The 21,112-nt window shown below is 42.1% G+C and overlaps 1 protein-coding gene across 1 annotated transcript in view; it reads left to right on the top strand.

The window, feature by feature from the left end:
• LOC142251297 (uncharacterized) overlaps positions 1-20,748 on the top strand; it is a 126,716-nt gene extending 105,968 nt beyond the window's left edge. Inside the window, exons 10-12 of the mRNA XM_075323957.1 lie at positions 12,751-12,874; positions 14,633-14,797; positions 17,512-20,748. Coding sequence (XP_075180072.1) covers positions 12,751-12,874; positions 14,633-14,797; positions 17,512-19,896 — 2,674 coding nt within the window. The 3' untranslated portion in view covers positions 19,897-20,748. The remainder of the gene's footprint in view (positions 1-12,750; positions 12,875-14,632; positions 14,798-17,511) is intronic.
• The last annotated feature ends 364 nt before the right edge of the window (positions 20,749-21,112 follow it).

Below are 21,112 nucleotides of genomic sequence, written 5' to 3'. Positions count from 1 at the left end.
TCTGGGGTGGCTGCATTATTATACATGGAGGCCTGGAGAGGCTGCTTTATACATGGAGGTCTGGGGAAGCTGCATTATTATACATGGAGGCCTGGAGATACTGCATTATACATGGAGGCCTAGAGATACTGCATTATACATGGAGGCCTGAGGAGGCTGGGTGCATTGTTATACATGGAGGCCTGGAGAGGCTGGCTGCTATATTATACATGGAGGCCTGAGGAGGCTGGGTGCATTGTTATACATGGAGGTGGTCTGGAGAGACTGGGTGCTATATTATACATGGAGGCCTGAGGAGGCTGGGTGCATTGTTATACATGGAGGCCTGGAGAGGCTGGCTGCATTATTATATATGGAGGTCTGAGGAGGCTGGCTGCATTATTATACATGGAGGTCTGGAGAGACGGTGCTATATTATACATGGAGGCCTGAGGAGGCTGGGTGCATTGTTATACATGGAGGCCTGGAGAAGCTGGCTGCTACATTATACATGGAGGCCTGAGGAGGCTGGCTGCATTATTATACATGGAGGCCTGGAGAGGCTGGCTGCATTATTATATATGGAGGTCTGGGGGGGCTGCATAATACAAAATGAAGGACACCTTATACATGGAATATAGGGGTGCCTTATGCATGGAGGAGTATGGGGCTGCATAATGCAATATGAAGTTTTATGGGGTTGCGTTATAATACATATAGGACTATGGGAGCTACATTATAATATATGGAGGACTATGGAGGCTACCTTATACATGGACTATGGGGGTGCATTATAAAACATTGGGGACTATGTGGTGCAGTATAATACATGGAGAACTATGGTGTGAAATATAATACATAGAGAACTATGAGAAATTCAAGATAATAATTGAAGGGGTACTTTATACATGGAGAATTATGGGGGTGCATTATAATATATGGAGGACTATGTGGTGCAGTATTATATATTGAGTACTATGGGGTGAAATATAATACATGGAGAACTATGGGAAATGCATTATAATACATGGATTACTATGGAAGTGTATTCTAATATATGAAGGGTTATGTGGGACCCTTTATACTATTTGGAAGGCTATGTGGGTGCCATTATTGTATTTGGAGAACTATATACAAGGGGGGACAAAGATACAAGCAGGGGATGGGAACGTTTTGTGCTGAGGGAAAAAGGCTCTTTTCCCTCAGCACCCAGCTTTCCCATGCTCTGCTATACATCTTCTCTCAGCACCCAGCTTTCCCATGCTCTGCTATACATCATGTCTCAGCACCCAGCTTTCCCATGCTCTGATATGGGAAAGCTGGATGCTGAGGGAAAGATGTATAGCAGAGTATGGGGAAGCAGTGTGCCGAGGACAAGATGGATATCAGAAAATAGGAAAGCTGGGTGCTGATAGAGGGATTTCAGATCATGGGAAATCTGGGTGCTGTGGGTAAAGGCTACTTTACATACTGCGACATCGCTAGCAATCTCATTAGCGATGTGAAATTCTAGATCGCGAGTGCGATCTTTTGAGAGCGCACATAGGTTATTTTACTCATGTGCGATCTCAAAAGATCGCACTTGCGATCTAGAATTTCACATCGCTATTGAGATCGTTAGCGATGTCGTAGCATGTAAAGTACCCTTAAGAGCCAAGTGTCAGCATCATTATCCTGTACCCCGAGTGTCAGCATCATTATCCTGTACCCCGAGTGTCAGTGTCATTATCCTGTACCCTAAATGTCGATGTACGTGGAGGGGGGGCCCAGGTCTGAACTTTGCAGCGGGGCCCATCAAACTCTAGTTACGCCCCTGATTTAGAGTATCTATATTCTTTCATTGGAGAGAGCACTGTGATATTCAGGCCAGATTATATTATTCGGACAGCATAAATGTTCCTAGAGAATCTACATTTTCTTTGCCTTCAATCCTGTTACCCATTTTGTCCCATCTTGCAAAGTAAGGAAGTTATATACTAGATTCATTGGATGTACAGCACATATAAAAAGTCTACATACCCCTGTTAAACTGTCAGGTTTTTGTCATGTAAAAAAAAATCATACCTTAAACATGTCAGCACTTTCCCACCTTTAATGTCACCCATAATCTGTGCAATTCAATTTAAAAACAAACAAAAATAATTTCAAGTGAAATAAAAAAATAAAGAACCAAAATAATGTAGTTGCATAAATATGCACACCCTTAAACTAATATTTTTTTAGAAGTATCCACTGAATTTATGACAGCATTCTCTCTTTTTGGGAAGGAGTGTATCAGCATGCGACATCTAGAATTGGTAATCTTTGGCCACTCTTTCATGCAGTAAGGGGTACTTTGCACACTATGACATCGCAAGACGATGGTAGCGATGCCGAGCGCGATAATCCCCGCCCCCGTCCAGCTGTGATATCTTGTGATAGCTGCCGTAGCGAACATTATCGCTACAGCAGCTTCACATGCACTTACCTGTCCTGCGACGTCGCTGTGGCCGGCGACCCGCCTCCTTCCTAAGGGGGCGGGTCGTGTGGCGTCACAGCGACGTCACACGGCAGGCAGCCAATAGAAGCAGGGGGGGCGGAGATGAGCGGGACGTAAACATCCCGCCCACCTCCTTCCTTCCTCATTGCAGCCGGGACGCAGGTAAGGAGATGTTCCTCACTCCTGCGGAGTCACAGACAGCGATGGACGAGGAACAACATCGTAACATCGGTCCTTCCGAAATTATGGAAGTGACCGACGCTGCACCGATGATACGATTTCGACGCTTTTGCGCTCGTTAATCGTATCAAAAACGATTTACACACTACGATGTCGACAGCGACGCCGGATGTGCGTCACTTTCGATTTGACCCCACCAACATCGCAGCTGCGATGTCGTAGTTTGCAAAGTACCCCTAACACTTCAAATCTGTCAGATATTTGTGAGGCCATCTATTGTGTACAGCGCCCTCTTCAGGTCATCCACAGATTTTCATTTGGATTCAGGTTTGGTCTCTGGCTGGGCCATGCCAATACTTTGATCTTCATCTGACAATGCCATTCTTATGTTGATTTGGAAGTATGCTTAGGGTTGTTGTCATGCTGAAAGGTGAAATTCCGCTTCTGCTTTTTAGCTAAGGCCTGAAGTTTTTTGTTACAGGGTTGATGGTTTACGAAAGAGAGAGTGAGCAATCCTAAGCACAACCCAGGGTCCACTGTGCTATAGATGGAATATAGCTGCTAAGAGCCCGTAGAGTAAGACGGACAGCAACAGATAAAAGTAAAGAAGAGTGTAAATAAACAAAAAGGTTCTGTGTTAATTGCACACAGACTGCATAAGCAGTAACAGAAAGGATTGCAAAATTCAAGAGACCTGCCTATACGCGGAGCACAGCATGCTTAACCAGCAAACACACAGGAGCTAAGACGCAATTCAAGCGACTGCCTGACACTTTCACACTGTAAGACTCTAAAAGAATAGGCGCCATCCGGCGTCGGTGGCGTCCATATATAAACTAATCACCGCCCCAAACAACGCACAGCAAGTCAGCGTGGGTGTCATCTACCGGCTAATGCAAGGATGCCGCGTCATCAGGGCAGGTGACATCCAACAGCCAATCAGAAGATGCCACGTCATGAGCATGCTCAGTGGCCTGTTTTCTGGACTTAAGGGTACTTTACACGCTGCGATATCGGTACCGATATCGCTTGCGAGCGTACCCGCCCCTGTCGGTTGTGCATCATGGGCAAATCGCTGCCCGTGGCGCACAACGTCGCTTACACCCGTCACATGGACTTACCTTCCCTGCGACGTCGCTCTGGCCGGCGAACCGCCTTCTTTTCTAAGGGGGCGGTTTGTGCGGCGTCACAGCGACGTCACACGGCAGCCGTCCAATAGCAGAGGAGGGGCGGAGATTTAGCGCCTGGAACATGCTGCCCACTTCCTTCCTTCCTCATTGCCGGTGGACGCAGGTAAGGAGATGTTCGTCGCTCATGCAGTGTCACACATAGCGATGTGTGATGCCGCAGGAACGACGAACAACATCGCTACTGACCAGACAACGATTTTTCATAAATAAATGACCTCTCGCAAACGATTTTTCCCTCTTTTGCGATCGTTTAAGGTCGCTCCAGCCTGTCACATGCTGCGATGTCGCTAACAACGCCGGATGTGCGTCACAAACACCGTGACCCTGACGATATATCGTTAGCGATGTCGCAGCGTGTAAATGGCCCTTTAGTCTCAAGCTGAGCAGATTCAGCCAGCATAACGTCACAACGTTGAGACCAGCACCTAAACGGAGCAGTGGCCGCAGAGGGAATCCTGAGCAAAGGAGAGATAGAGGCCGCTCGGAGTCCGACCCACGAGGCAGGCCGCCTCCATTGCATAACAGTTTTGATGCAACATCGACTGATATTTGGAACTCTTCATAATTCCCACCACCTTAATTATAGTCCCAGTTCCAGGTATTGAAAAACAGCCTAAGAACATAATGCTGCCTCCACCATGCTTCACTGTGGGTATGATATTTCCTTAAGGCTATGTTCCCAAGATTAGTATCCGTTGAGTTTTTGACGTTGAGAATTTCTGTACCATCTCCGCTTCTTAGTTTACCTGCGTTTTTGTGTGCGTTTTTGACACTGAGATGTTATCTTCTTTTTCACACTGTGTTTTTTGTCTCAGGTGTGTCATCCTTTAAATAAAGCTGTTTTGTTATTTAAACTTCCTGCTATTGACACTATTAGGTGCGGATTACATGTTTTTCTGATGCGTATACTCCCCGTAAACACACCAAAAATGCATGTGCGTTTTTCCTCGTGGAATTTCCGTATCTAATGCAAGTTATAGGGAAAATCCTTACAGAAGACTCAGAGTACCCGCATGATAAATTGACATGCTGCAAATTTGAAAAACGTCAGTTTATGCAGCAAAAAAAAAAAGCAGAGTGGGCATGAGATATCAATTAATCCCATCCACTTTGCCTGTACTATAACATGCTGCGTTTTTCATGCAGAGAAAATAGTCAGCATCAAAAAACGCAAGGAAAACTCATTGTGGGCACGTAGCCTTAATGGTCTACAGTGTTGGCTTTGCACCAGACATACCTTTTGGAATTAGGGCCAAATAGTTTAGCCTTGGTCTCATGAGACATTAACACATATTCCCACATTCTTTTGGCAGACTTGATGTAGGTTTTCCCAAAACATAGACGAACTTGGATGTTTTTCTTTAAAAGAAGAGGTTTCCATCTTGTCCCCTTCCCTACAGGACAGACAAATATGGAAGATAGTTGCTCCTTTACTGTTGCTGTAGGCATCTTGTCAGCCATCCTGACCCATTTTATTTTTATCCTTTTATAAATTTTTGTGGGACGTCTAGATATAGGTATTGTCACCGTTGTGCCAAAATGAAGCCATTTATTTATAACCTTCACAATGTTCTATTGTATGTCTAGTTCCTTGAAAACATTTTTGTACCCTTCTCTTGTCTGATAATATTTAAAAATTAGATCCCTTTGCTGTGTTGTAAGATGTTTATGGACTATGACTTTAGCTGTAAAATGTAATTAAGAAAATGTCAGGAAAATCCTACAGGAATAGCTTTTCTTTATATAGGGGTGTGTAGACATTTTCTATCCCATATAACTAGATTTACACAAACATAAGGACTATTCAATAAATAAGCTCTTTGGTGCAAATTTTTTTTAGATGGGACATTGACCTATTTTCCCCTAAACACTGGATTTTATTCATTTCCTTGGATATTCACTTTAAGAAAATGCTTGTATTTCTATATTATATAGTTGCCGCTTGTATAAACGTGATCTGCTTCAGATCTGGAAGCATTCATCCTTACTCTGATATCCTTACTGATTTAAGGCTTTCTTACTTTCTGCATATGTTGATAAATTTCCACGGTTCACATTCTGTATCTTTCACATCTAGCAGATGTGTCTGAAAGGGTTTCAGAAATTGTGGAATTATTTATCTGTAAGCCCGAGCCAAAGTCTTTATTGTAATGTATAGGAAGCCATCATTGACAGTTGTTTGAAGTCACCCATAATGATACATATCTATATAAATCTGTGTGTGGAACTGAACATAAGCGAATCATTTTCCTTACTGAACCTACTCCCCTCTCCACATCAGCTAAAACATGTGGCTCTGAATTCTACTTTACACGAAACACAAAGCAATGCACATGTGCGAAGAGGATTTAAGAAGAAAATCACCTGACAATATAGGTTCTTGACTTGGTCTGCTCTCAAATTGTGAAAAACTAGTGAATATATCTGTCAGCCATTATGGCAGCCTTATCAATAATAATTTTACTCCAGCAGATAAAGAAAATGTGGCACTCACCATTAATGTTTTCACATCTTTTATTGCTTATTCATTGTCACAAGATACAAAATAAAATCATGCAGATTGTCTCTATTATGCATCTTTTAACCCCTTCAGCCCCCGGGCACTTTCCGTTTTTGCGTTTTTGTTTTTTGCTCCCCTTCTTCCGAGAGGCGTAACTTTTTTATTTTTCCATCAATCTTGCCATATGAGGGCTTGTTTTTTGCGGAACGAGTTGTACTTTTAAATGAAACCATAAGTTTTACCATATAGTGTACTGGAAAACGGCAAAAAAATTCCAAGTGCGGAAAAATTGCAAAAAAAGTGGGATTGTACAATAGTTTTTGGGATATTTTATTCACCGTGTTCACTATATGGTAAAACTGATATGTGGGTATGATGCCTCAGGTCTGTGCGAGTTTGTAGACACCAAACATGTATAGGTTTACTTGTATCTAAGGGGTTAAAAAAAATTCACAAGCTTGTCCAAAAAACGTGGCGCACGTTTTGCGCCATTTTTCATTTTTCAGGATCTGAGGCTCAGTGATGGCTTATTTTTTGCGTCTCGACCTGACGTTCTTAACGGTACCATTTTTGCGCAGATGCTACGTTTTGATCGCCTGTTATTGCATTTTGCGCAAAATTTGCGGCGACCAAAAAACGTAATTTTGGCGTTTGGAATTTTTTTGCCGCTACGCCGTTTACTGATCAGATTCATTGATTTTATATTTTGATAGATCGGGCATTTCTGAACGTGGCGATACCAAATATGTGTGTATTTTTTATTTTTTTAACCCTTTAATTTTCAATGGGGTGAAAGTGTGGTGATTTGAACTTTTAGGTTTTTTTATTTTTTTTTAATTTTTTAAAACTTTTTTTTTTACTTTTTTTTTTTTATTTTACTAGTCCCCCTAGGGGGCTATTGCGATCAGCAATCCGATCGCTCTGCCCTATCTGCAGATCACAGCTACAGAGCTGAGAACTGCAGATTTGCTGCTTCACTTTCAATGCCGGCTGTATTCCGGCATTGAGAGGAAGTGACTCATGTTAGCTACAGGCGTCATCACATGACCCTGTGCTACCATGGCAACCGCCGAAAGTCACGTGATCATGTCACGTGACTTCCGGTGGGGGCGGGGTAAGTCACTGTCATGGCGGCGCCCATATACATATCGCTGCCAAGACTTTGGCAGCGAAATGTAAGGGGTTAATGGCCGCGGGTGGAAGCGATTCCACCCGCGGCTAGCAGGCACACATATCAGCGGTTGATATGTGCGCGTCTCGCCGCCGCCTGCCGGCGGCAGGGGGCGGGGCTTACCGGCACACGATCCATGACGTATCTAGTACGTCATGGGTCGTTAAGGGGTTAAAGGGGTTATCCGGCTTATTTTGACTTTTTTTTATTATTACCCTATTGGGCTACATTGGGGCAAGTAAGTAGATAGAGACCACTTACCTGCCCTGCTGTCAGCCCCTCTCCCCCGGCTCAGAGTGGTCATGTGACCGCTCCTGCCGCGATTTTGCTGCTTCCGGTCATTTCATGTCAATATGGGCAGGACTATGTTGACATACAAATCTGTGAACAGCATGTTGCCACCCTGCTGGGCGGGTACAGTGCATGGAGTCTCCGCACCCCGTACTCTCCCCGCAATCTCCCCGGCACTGCTGTGGGGTCTGTGACCTGGGGGAGGGGCCTGGCGGCTCAGGATCGCAGGAGTGCCAGTGCAGTCTGTGTCCCGCTCCAGCCCCATGGCTGCCTGCACTGCATTATCAACAGTGCTGGCAGCCGCGGGGATGACGAGCGCTGCTGTCAGGAGCTTAGATGAGATCATTACCTGCTGTGACGATCTCCTGCTCTGCTGACGTCACCGCTGTCACTAACTTCTATGCCCGCCGCGTTCTCACATCAAGTCTCGCGGGCGGCCCGAGACTGTCACTAGCGGTGACGTCACGGGCTCCCGCGATACTGCTGAGAACGCGGAAGACAATGGAAGTCAGTGACAGCGCTGACGTCAGGAGGCAGGAGATCGTCACCGCAGGTAATGATCTCATCTAACCTCCTGATGGCAGCACTTGTCATGCCCTGCAGTGACCTGGGCTGACCGATTGATGTTAGCTCAGGTCACTACATTGCTCTCCCAGCCAATGGGGAACATTCTGTTCTTCATTTACTGGGACAGTGACTATGGTATGGATGTAGATATGGAGATGGATGGCATCATGGGACCCCCTTATTGGATTACGCCGGACCCGGATTTGATTGTTCTTTTCAATAAATTGGTGAAAGAGGGAATGTTTTGGGGAGTGTTTTTTCAAATAAAACATTTTTTGTTGTATATTTTTTTATTAATTACTGACTGGGTTTGTGATGTCGGGTATCTGATAGACGCCGTGACATCACGAACCCCAGGGCCTGATATCAGGTGACATTACACATCTGGCATCAACCCCATATATTACCCTGTTTGCCACTGCATCAGGGCACAGGATGAGCTGGGGCGAAGTGCCAGGATTGGCGCATCCAATGGATGCGCCACTTCTGGGGCAGCTGCGGCCTGTTATTTTTAGGCTGGGGAGTGCCCAATAACAGTGGACCTCCTTAGTCTGAGAATACCAGACCACAGCTGTCCACTGTACCTTGGCTGGTGATCCAATTTGGGGGGGACCCCATGTTTTTTGTTTTAAATTATTTATTTAATTTAAAATAACAGCGTGGGGTGCCCTCTATTTTCAATTACCAGCCAAGGTGAAGCTGCCAGCTGTGGTCTGCAGGCTGCAGCCGTCTGCTTTACTCTAGCTCACTACAAAAGATAGGGGGGATCCCACGTCGTTTTTTTTTTTTAATTTATTTATTTTTTGGCTAAATACAAGGCTAAGCACCCCTTAGTGGCACCTGAAAGTCACTAAAGGGTGCCAGCTTAGAATATGCAGGGGGTGGGACATCATATATGTCTTTCTCATCTATTATCTATCTATCTATCCCTCCATTCATTCATCCCTCTATCTCTCTGTTTCCATATCTACTCATCTATTTATCTTTCTTGCTGCTTCCGTTTTTTGCAGTCCGCAAAAAAAAATGGAAGGCACATGGATGCATCTGTGAAAAAAATGGACCGTTTTTTGCACACCGCAAAAATGGAACGGTCATGTGAATGTAGCCTACACGTGTTACCTATGGGGGTAGGGTTCGGTACAGAAGGATGGTGGGGGGGGTCGGTGCAGAGCGCTGTGTGTGTGTGTGTGTGTGTGGGGGGAGGGTTGCAGAGCCTTATATGGTGAGCAAGCACTACCATGCTCAGGTGCTCAGTACTCTTAACTAGTGATGAGCGAGCACTAACCATGCTTGGTTGCTCAGTACTCGTAACTAGTGATGAGTGAGCACTACCATGCTCGGGTGCTCGGTACTCGTAACTAGTGATGAGCGAGCACTGCCATGCTCAGGTGCTCAGTTCTCATAACTAGTGATGAGAAAGCACTACCATGCTCAGGTGCTTAGTTCTCGTAACTAGTGATGAGTGAGCACTACCATGCCCGGGTGCTCGGTACTCGTAACTAGTGATGAGGGAGTACTTCCATGCTTGGGTGCTCGGTACTCGTTAAGAGCAGTTAGATGCTCGGATGGGCGCAACTTGAGTACCCAAGTATAACATAACTCAATGGGGGATTCGAGAATTTTTCCTGCTGATTTCCCAGAAAAATGCTCGAGTCCCTCATTGACTTTCATTATGCTTAGGTACTCGAGTTGCGCGCGCAAATCTGAGCATCAAACTGTTCTTAACGAGTACCAATCATCCGAGCATGGTAGTGCTCACTCACCACTAATGTCCAGTTGTCAGTGGTGAGTGCTGCATTATCTTTATCAGCTGGACTGAAGTTTAAGGCTATGTGCACACGCTGCGTTTTTTTGACGCTGTGTTTTTGGCCGCTAAAAGCGCAAAAACGCACCCGCGGCAAAAAACGCATGCGTTTTTACCGCGATTTGGTGCGTTTTTGGCTGTGTTTTGCTGCGTTTTTGATCTGCGTTTTTCTGCGTTTTTCCAATGCATTACATGGGGGGAAAACGCAGAAAAACACAGGAAAGAATTGACATGTCCATTTTTTTTTTAAGCTCAAAAACGCAGCTTAAAAAAAAAGTTGTGTGCGGACAGCAAAAATGAAAACTCATAGACTTTGCTGGGGAAGCAAAGTCATGCAGTTTTGAAGCCAAAAACGCACCCAAAAAACGCGCAAAAACGCCGCGAAAAACGCACTGTGTCAACTTACCCTAAAATTGCTGTGCACCACGGGGTATGACGAGGACATTTGAGTGGATTATTGAGCACAGAAGAGTGTGTTTGCGGCAGTGCCAGCATTTTTTTTTGTTTCTCTTTGTGGATTGATATTTTTTGTTAATCAGCTTTCCAGGAAACAAATATGTCCTTTCTTAACTCTCCTCTTATCTTCCAACTTTGGTAAATAAAAATGGACATTGCTCTGTTGAGTGTTATTTATGATTCAATAATTTGTATTAGGTTTTCATCAAACACAAATACAGACATACACAAAAGAAGAAACAAACAAATAAAATTAGTAAAAGCTATGACATAATCAAACCAATAGTTTAAGCATCATGTATTACTTTGGTAACAGAATTAGAACTAGATTAGATTTAAAATTGTATGCGTAGTTGCTAATAAAGTCAGTCCATGGGTCCCATTTTTTATTAAGTCTGTTCCTAGAGTTATTAATCAGTGCATGCTTATCTTCGTAGAACCTATGAAGGGATATTTTTTCTATTATATCGTAAATGTTTGGATTTTTGTCGAATTTCCAACATGCTGCCAGTACAACTTTAGTAACTAGAAGGATATGGATTACGATGGCCCTGTATTGTATGTTTATTGCATCCGAATCTATCGATAAGAGAGCTAATTGTGGGGATAGCCTTAATTTTGAGTGCATTATGAGATTTATTATTTTTTCAGCCAAAAGCCTCTGATTCTACAGCAACTCCAGAAAATATGAACAATGTCACCTATTGTATCGCAACCTCTCCAGCATGTTGATTTTTGGTTTCGGAAGTTGAGTGTTATTTATGTTATATGTGACTGTTCGGGAATGTATCTAAGTTGTATCAGTTTTTTGCAAAACCTATGGAAAGGTAAAGTTTCACTCATCTCTGCAAAAGAGTTTTTTTTCTAGAAGCTAAACTTAAAAGGTTTTGAGAAGATGGGTGCGCAGGCTCTTGAGGAAACCTCTTGAATATGAGATTGTGAGAATGTATAACTAATTTCAAACCTGACTTTTTATATGAGGCTATTACGCTTTATAGGGAACCAGTCATACGGTTTCCCTCTATGACTTTGGTTCAGTGAATTTCTAGGATCTTATTGACATAAGATACATATTCTGTGAAGTCTTAAGGCCACTTTACACGCAACGAAATTGCTAACGAGATGTCGTTGGGGGTCACGAAATTCGTGACGCACATCTGGCCTCGTTAGTGACATTGTTGCGTGTGAAACGTACGAACGACCGCCAACGATCAAAAATACTCATCATATTGTTGATCGTTGACACGTTGTTCTAATCTCAAATATCGTTCCTGCGGCAGCACACATCGCTATGTGTGACACAGCAGGAACGAGGAACAACATTGTACCTGCGGCCGCCGCCAATGAGGAAGGAAGGAGGTGGGCGGGATATTCCGGCCGCTCATCTACACCCCTCCGCTTCTATTGGGCGGCCACTTAGTGACGCCGCTGTGACGCCGAACGAACCTCCGCCTTAGAAAGGAGGAGGTTTGCCGGCCACAGCCACATCGCTAGGCAGGTAAATAGTGTGACGGGTGTTAGCGATTTTGTGCACCACGGGCAGCGATTTGCCCGTGATGCAAAACCGACGGGCACAGGTGCTTTCACCAGCGACATCGCTAGTGATGTCGCTGTGTGTAAAGTGGCCTTTAGACTCTATAGCAAGTAAGAAATCAATGAAATTGCAATAAGGAATAGACATTATTGGACTTTTATAAGTGGTTCCCACACCGTCTTAGGTAATAAATCTAGAGGAAAAAATGCAAGAAGCAGCAGTACGCAAAAAAATGAGTTCAGTATACAAAAAAAAATTGGAACCTTTTTTGATAAACCATGTGAGGCGTCAGCTATTGAAGTCTTTCTCAGGCATGCTGGTGCTGATTCTTGTATTTTTTCCTTGTAAGAAATCAGGGTGCGGCAGACTCCCCACTAACTCTATTGACAATGAATGACGGACGTTAGCGACATATATATAAATAATTTATTTCTGGTAAGTGGAAAGAAGCAGAGCTGGTACATTGCTTATGATCCAGCTTTTTAGATTCCTCTCTGTTCTATTGGAGGTTAAAAGAGCTTGAAAGTTATTTTTGAGCTATAATTATACAGACACATTGGTTTATTTATGTGTCTGACCAGATCTGGTTTTGCTCCTAGGTTGTCTGAAGATGGCTTGCTGGAGGAGTTCTACCGGCTGCAGTCTCGGATAGCTTCAATCCATCAGACGTTGGCTGCTCCAGAGCTACAAGAGCTCAGAGTGCAGATGGAGGAGTTTCTAGAGGTAAACTAATACTAAACCCCCTGACTGACACATTTACAGTGCCTTGAAAAGTATTCATTCCCTGTGAAATTTATTACATTTCTTCATCTTACACCCACGAACTTGAATGTATTTCATTGGGATTTTATGTGATATATGAACACTTAGCAGTACGTTTTGTGAAATGTAAAGAAAATGATACATGGTTTTCTAGATATTTTAAAAAATATAAAAATTGGGACGTACATTTGTGTTCAGCCCCCTTAAGACAATACTTTGTAGGCCCACTTATTGCTGCAGTTACTGCTGCAAGTCTTTTGGATTATGTCTCTATCAGATTTACACATCTAGAGGCTGAAATTTTGCTTATTCCTTTTTGCAAAATATCTCTAGCCCAGTGAGATTGGATGGAGGCGTCTGTCAGCAGCAATATTCAGGTCTTGCCACAGATTCTCAATTTCTTTAGATCTGGACTGTGACTGGGTCATTCACATTCATAACATGCTTTGATCTAAACCATCCCTTTTAGCTCTGGCAGTATGTTTAGGGGGTTATTGTTCTGCTGGAAGGTGAACCTACATCCCAGTTTAAAGTCTTTTGCAGCGTCTAACAGGTTTTCCTCCAGGATTGCCCTGTATTTAGCTCCATCCCTATTCGCATCAACTGTGACCAGATTCCCTGTCCCTGCTGAAGAAAAGCCTCTCCACAGCATGATGCTGCTTCCACCCTGTCTTTTTGTAAACTGCAAATGGCACTTCTTATCACTTGCTTTCAAAATGTCTTTCTTCTTGTGTAGAGGTTGTGTAGAGCTGTAAATAGCCATGTCCAGAACTTAAAGGGGTGGTCTGAAAGCAAAGCATTTTTATCCTAATTTCCCATTTATTTAGTTCCATAACCTAAGCTATTTCTAATATACTTGCTTTAAAAATTGTCTACCATTCCCTAACTATACTATCTAACAGCTAGTCTGTTTTTGTTTTTTTTGTAATTGATGATTTGTTTGAGCACCCTAGTGCATACTGGGATATTCAAATATTCATCAGGGCCAGAGGCTGGGGTCACTGTCACAACATCTGCTTTTAACTGAAATGAAGTGTCATCAGTGGGCGGTGCTGGCACTGCTGTGTTCCTGAGTGTCTTTCTAGCGCTCAGTCTCAATCATCCCCTGTGCACTGTCTTCCTTCTGCAGTATCTTCTTGCATGTCCTGCAATAAGCGCAGTGTCTCAACCACTGTTGTCCTATGAATAGTATAAGCTGGCAGTAGAACGGTGTCACTGCCAGAGACCAGTGATGTCACCTGCTGGGTGGCACTGACACCACTCTGCTGCTGGCTTATTACTATTCATAAGACTACAACAATCCAGACGCTGCTCCCATCACGGAGCACGGAAGGAGATACAGCACAAGAAAGACACTCAGGGACACAGCAGTGACAGCACCGCCCATTGATGACGCTTCATTTCAGGGAGGGGCAGAGCTTGTGACAGTGACTGTAGCCTCTGCCTCTGATGACACTTTGTCATCAGAGAGGAAATATAAAAGAAAAACATAGTAGCTGTTAGATAATGTAGTTAGGGAATGGTAGGGAATTTTTAAAGCAAGTATATTAGAAAATAGCTTAAATTATGAGACTAAATAGATAGGAAGTTAGGAGAAAGATGCTTTGCTTTTAGACCACCCTTTTAGTCATAGTTTTCATTGTCTTTGGAATATATTGACGTTGTAGAAAGAATCTTTATGATTGCATAAAGTTGTGACGATAATGTATTGTTTCCTAGTATGCCAATCACCAGTTCCAAGAGGTTCAGAAGGAAATAGAGGCTTTGCAAGTCTCTAGACAGAGCCTACGAGAATTTCTATGTGAGGATGAAGACACATTTCACTTGGAGGAATGCTGTAAAGTATTCAGTTGCTTTTGTCAAAAATTTCAGCTAGCCATCAAGGTGAGTAAATGGAAAACAGCTGCTTGTACTCCTTGTGTGAGCGGTGCTGATGGTGAGTATCATGCATGACATTATTCTGAGTGTTGTAGGAAAGCCAACAAGGCATATATCAGGTTCTAAATAACAGCATTGCACAATTCACATAGATTAAGTCTCTCTAAACTGAATCTATTTTTAATATTTTAGAAAGTTATGCGAGAAATGTATCATCCCTTGTATGCCAGAAACGCTTCATCAAAAAGTTGCAACATTTCCTGCATGTAGAATTTGCTCCTTTTTGCATCGGCCCTGTCATTTTTTCAAAAAGTGGAAATAATTCTAAAAAGGCATGACACCACATGTCAAGTACTATAATGTACACCAGAAAACTGAAGAACATGGTCGCTGGAATCTACTGTCCAAAGATTCCCCAACTTCATTAAGAGGCACCCTATTCCAGCAAGATCTAGGTTACAATCCGGCATATGAAACCTCAGTCTTGACAGATCTGCTCCCCTGTATCTGAGTTTGTCACTGATTTTCAGATCTCTATTTATATCAATGATTTGGAACATCATCGTTTATATTCACAGAAAATATTTTATTTATCCAGATTCTTAGAAAGCAGAAAATATACATCATCATCTCGAGTGGATATCATCATACACAGCACTGACATACTGTACTTCTTCAGTCTCCTACATCCATTGCTGATATTTTGTATGCTGGTGGCCGGACACCTCTCCTTGGTCTTTTAGAAGCGGCAGAAAGAAAACACTCCAAATATGTAGCTCACATTCTCCGGTTTTCTTGTTCGCTAGACAACATAGTAAAAAAAAATCATGGCAGCTAGAATTAGTAGACACTTCCCTCTGTAGTTATCGTCTTCTACCCCCTATTAGTCATGGCAAGGCCTCCAAATTTCCATAGTCTTCCCTCCTATCCTCATAATTCACAACATAGCCCCTTTCCCCACTTCCGCTCAGTAGTCTCAGCATTGCAGACTCCACACATAGTGTTCACCTCCAACTTGCTCATGTAATGCTCCCTCTGCTTACCAGAAGCCCCAACATATGAAGACTACTCCAGGGCGGACATATCATTGGAGCCCAGGAGATAAGGGGCGCATTTCTACCTCCAAACCTGACTGAATTTAGCATTATGATACGCTATTGGACTGTAGAGGGCCCATATATTGTTCCTGCACAGGGGCAGCTTGTGCCCACCACTGAGACTACTATTCCCTATTACATGAAGATAGCTGAGAACGAGGCACGAATGTATGCAGCAGATGTCGTAAAAAGCTTTCTTACACAGCAAGTGTTTGAGCAAGCCACAATTGGTTTATGGATTCCCTGATTCCCAGAAATGCACATTATAGTTAATAATAATAGTAAATGAATACTTCTGAATAGTAAGAGAATTCATCCATTGGAGCTGGGTATATGGGCACATCAGACCATCACATGAATACTTTCAGAGACGGTAGAAGGGTTAACTGCAGTCCCGGCTGGGCTCTCACTTCCCCTCACTTCAGAGTACGGCGGACTTATTGCTTCATCATAATCTGTTCGATCAGTCATACTACCGCTCTCATTTAACACGCATGTGAAAAAGATTTTCTCGTTCCCATTGTTACAGGAAACATGAGATTAATTTTAGTCATGCAATGCTAGCTTGTTATCTGGGCGGTTATTGAATGAGGATGGAGCTACAGAATGTTAACTTGCTATTTTTATGATTTTTGATAATATTTTTCCTTCATTTAGATGCTTAGCTAGACGCCACTGAGCCAAAATCTCTAACACCCCCCAACTCCCAACTATCATTTACAGTGCCTTGAAAAAGTATTCATAGCCCCATCAACTTTTCCACATTTTTTCACGTTACACAAGCTTAAAAGGAATCTGTCAGCAGGTTTTTTCTATGTAAGCTGAAGCCAGCAAGCTGCAAGGGTTAACACAAAGTTCAGGCATGCCTGTTTTGTCACAGTCCGATCTTTTGTTTATTTGCTATGATTGTTTAAGCTGCAGGAACCTTATCATTACAGGACTATAAACTCATGTGCAGAGAAGTCTGAAGTCTGACACCTCACAGTCCATGTACAATCTCTATTGAGAGCCTGGTATGAGCTAGAACAGATACATGACTAAACCTAAAAATTCAGATTGTGTCAGAACAGCTGCATCCAGTAATCTATGTGATACATAGTTGGATTCAGGATATCTTTGCTTACATCATGCTGCTCTCAGATGGTGTTCAATTTCCGTCCCCTCTTTCAACTCTTTCAACTCTTGTATTTTTAAAAATCTTCTTGTTTTTTGCTAAGAAAGATTTCATTATTATACATGCTTAAATCTCCACTATTTTCTTGTGTGCTCTCAGATGAGGTAGCAAAAACCTGCTTACAGAATCCCTTTAAATGTATTTCATTGAGATTTTATGTGATATACCAACATAGACTAACAATTATTTCAGAAGTGTAACAGAAATGATACACGGTTTTCTAAATATTTTAAAAAATATAAATCAGAAAATTGTGCCGTGCATTTGTATTCAGTGAAAGATATGAACACTGGTGGTGACAAATGGGCTTGTGATTAACATGGTGTGAAGTTTTGTAACACACACAATCAGTAGTTTAGCTTAGTCTGAAACACTGAAAGTTTTTGTCTAAGCAAATATTTCTACAATCTTGTCCTACATCTCTCATGATATCATTAATTTTCATGTAGGAAAATAAACACTGGGATCAGGAAGATCAAAGACGGAAAGAATGGGAGAAAAAGCGTTTACAGAAAAGACATTCAATGGCTACTTGTGGTGCACTGGAAGCAAGTCAGTCAAAAGATGAACTTGAACTTACACTGGAGAGGAATCTACGTAATACATGTCGACCCGCAGGAAGAAGAGTGTGCAGAGTGCGTTCTTTAGGATGTAACAGTGCAAAGTCCTTTATATCTTTTGGTGACGAGGGTGAGGAACGTTGTGACCAGAAGAGTGCTGACCAGATGAGGAAGGTGTCTGAGCGTGTTCTAAAGCAACAGATGAAGTATAAAAGTCAAAAGAATGTGAATAATGAAAGCAAGAACAGACTTTATCAATTACCTGCTACAAAAAGTAGTACTTCTTACCATTCAGAAGCCAAAGTCGACTTTCAAAAAGTCAGTTTGTTATTATCAAAAGAGCAAACAGAGATTTTCCAGGTGTTCCCCGAGACATATGGATATGACGCTTCTGCTCAACCACTCCATAGGTCTAGATGTTCAGAAGCCGAACAGCACATACTACATAATAGGAACCAGCTGGAAAATATATCAGAGTTACCTGATCATTCATTACAGCCATCTGAGATGAAGTGCCTCGTAGATACATTTTTTTCACCATCGAAAGAGACTCATGTGTTGAGTAAATCATTAGACTCTCTAGAACAGAGATCAGTACAATTACTTAATAATCATTCAAAAGGTCATTTAATACTTGAGGCACCAAAACAATCAAAATCATTACATGGACAAGAAATCCAAATATCAGATCAGAATATCCCAAACATATCGTCCCAGGAATCCCCATCCCATCCAGCACCTAAATGTGGCAGCCAAATATTACTAAAGGCAATACCTGTACATTCAGATGGTGACGATGTCAGCCAGTCACACACCCATTGTAATCGTATGTATCTTACACCAGAAGCTCTAACAGACAATTTCAAAGTTCAAGTTCCTAAGAAATTAATAGAAATTGACACAAATGGTAGCGTTCCCCAAACACCAGATCTACCCAGACAAATACTTTGCCATTCTGCCCCTAAGACGTTTACATTTTCAGAAGGTCTTGTTGGACCTAACTCTCATGTGCATGAAATCAATTCAAAATCAGTCATGCCTCGTGCATACAATTCCTCCTTGCAAGCAGTAGCTGAAGAGAAATCACAGACAGTAAGTGACATTTCAGGAAATAAAGTGAGAAATGATAATTCCTTACAGATATTGTGCCATAATGAATCAGAGAACCCTGATCAAACATCTGACCTTACATCTTCTAAACAGGGAAATGAATTTGTGTCGGAATCAAGTCACCATAAGAGTTCAAAACCATCAACCCATGTTACTGCTAAAGTAATTAAACACACATTAGTAAAATCTGCGGTGCGGAACATGAGGCACCCAGTGGTCCTCCCTGCCTCCCAGGTATCCAGTCCATCATCAATGCCAATAAAATTTGATACATCCACTCAAAATCAAATCGTTAATAAATCTGAGGCTCCCAAACCTCGGAAATCCCAGCCTGGCTGTTTTGTGTCCAAGATAAAGCTTGTGGAGCCATTATCAGCTAAACAGTCTATCACAATGAAAGAAACAATTGAACACATTGCAATGTCAAAAGAGAAGAATGTGGACCCACCAAATGAGGCCTCTAGAGGTCTCCAGTACATAGAATATAATTCAAAGTCCCTTAGGGATGTCCATACAGTGGTACAGAAAGAAACTCATAATCCTTGCTCGAAATGGAAAAGAGAATTAAAAAATACCTCAGAAAAAGCCAATGGTGTTAGAGTAGACCCAATTTTTGAGAACAATTTGGGAATCAACAGGAACAATCTGGAGCACAAGAGCAGAGATGCCATCAAAAACAATCTTGGGAGAAATGGAAGACTCATCCCAAAGAAAGCAAAAACTAATGATTTGGGGATTAGAAGACTCCCTTTAACCAAAGACTTGGCCATGGGATCAGTAAGTCCATCTGTCATTAAACAAGCTAAACCGGTGCAAAAAGAGAGTAAAGACAGCAAAACACCACAAAAAATAAATCTCTCTACCGCTGGAGCAAGTAAATCAACCCCTGGTAAAAATATGGGCCCCTTCAAGGAGAAGGAAAGTTCACATGCAAATAATAGTGATTTTGCTAAATCTGAGAGCAATGGAAGCCCCTCTATAACTTCTAAACATTGTGTTGCTTCTCCACTCAAGGGTGAGGCTTGGACATCCCAAATTTCATCTAAGAAATCTAGTTCTGTGGCTCGTGTAGCTATTCACGTCATTAAACAATGTGAGGTCAATTCAACCCTTACACGGGGGACAAAAAGTACTTACATGGATACCCACCCAATCTGGAGGTGAAAAACCAGACTGAGATACTAATTGTTGAAATATGAATAGTGGGGTATTGCTGTGGTGTGACAAGTGGCACATGCCAGGTCTCGCCAAGAGGACTTATTGTATGCACAAGTTACAGAAAGGGAAGTAGTGTCTTACATGTAGTGATGCGGAGACACCGTACATAACTGCATTAGTAATTGTGACACTAAGAAGCCTTACACTACCACTGTGCTTTATTCGTAGCACCAGTATGAGGAACTAACCAAGAGGAAGAGAGACTGATTTTACAGGACTATTTAGCAACCTAACACTACAGCACAACACCAGGTCCTGTACGAAGACTGTGGGGGAAGGTACTCATTGACTGTCTCTGAATATGTGATTATTTAATGTATGACTTGTTACATGGTTGTCTTGGAATCTTATTTATTCACAATGATGTTTCCACATGAAATATATTTATTTTTGTAAAGTGCGGATTACAGAAATTAGTGTCCATTCCATGTCTCCTCATTGGGGATTGTCTTACAGTAGTAGAATATTTATATACTGTTCCATCAAGGCCTAACATGTCTTGTAGGTTGGCACCAGTGTTTACCTTTCACCATTGCATTTGGCTGTGTTTCCGATACTTTTCTTTGTCTACAATGTTTTTAACAGCAATGGACATTCCATGAGAATTGAGATATTTTTGTTTTTAGTGATGTTGCACAATGGATGGCTTTCTGTACATAATAATATGAAATTCTATTTTTCCTTTATTTGTGTGGCTTGAGGATTTATTTATGAAGGGAAATGCGTTGGTTTAGTTTGTATATTACACTTACAACATTTGTAAAATCTCTTTCAATAAAGTTTCACCCTTGGTAAGAACTGGCGTAGAAATGAGAAAGTGTATATTAGTTACATGTATTTTCCTCCTTGGGACCTTATAACACTCACCAGAGTCACTGTGCATTGCTTTTATATTATTTACTAGAAGGTGGCCCGATTCGAACATATCGGGTAGTATAGAATGTGTATGTAGGTTAGCAGATTGAATAATGTAATGAATGGACTGGATGGGTTAGGTTTAATTTAGTATTATAATTGTTTATTGGTTTTAAAATGACAAACAACAGAAGGAACAGTTTTAATAGATGAGTCTAATGTTTAATGATGTCCATGTAATGAAAGAAGGCCATGAACAGTGTAACGTTAAGTAAAAATATACTGATGCTGTGATGTGGCCAATGCT

Source organism: Anomaloglossus baeobatrachus, chromosome 9 (genome assembly GCF_048569485.1).
Source record: "Anomaloglossus baeobatrachus isolate aAnoBae1 chromosome 9, aAnoBae1.hap1, whole genome shotgun sequence".
Classification (NCBI taxonomy): Eukaryota; Metazoa; Chordata; class Amphibia; order Anura; family Aromobatidae; genus Anomaloglossus; species Anomaloglossus baeobatrachus.
The sequence above is the reverse complement of the archived record's forward strand: the minus strand, read 5'-3'. Positions and strand labels throughout refer to the sequence as shown.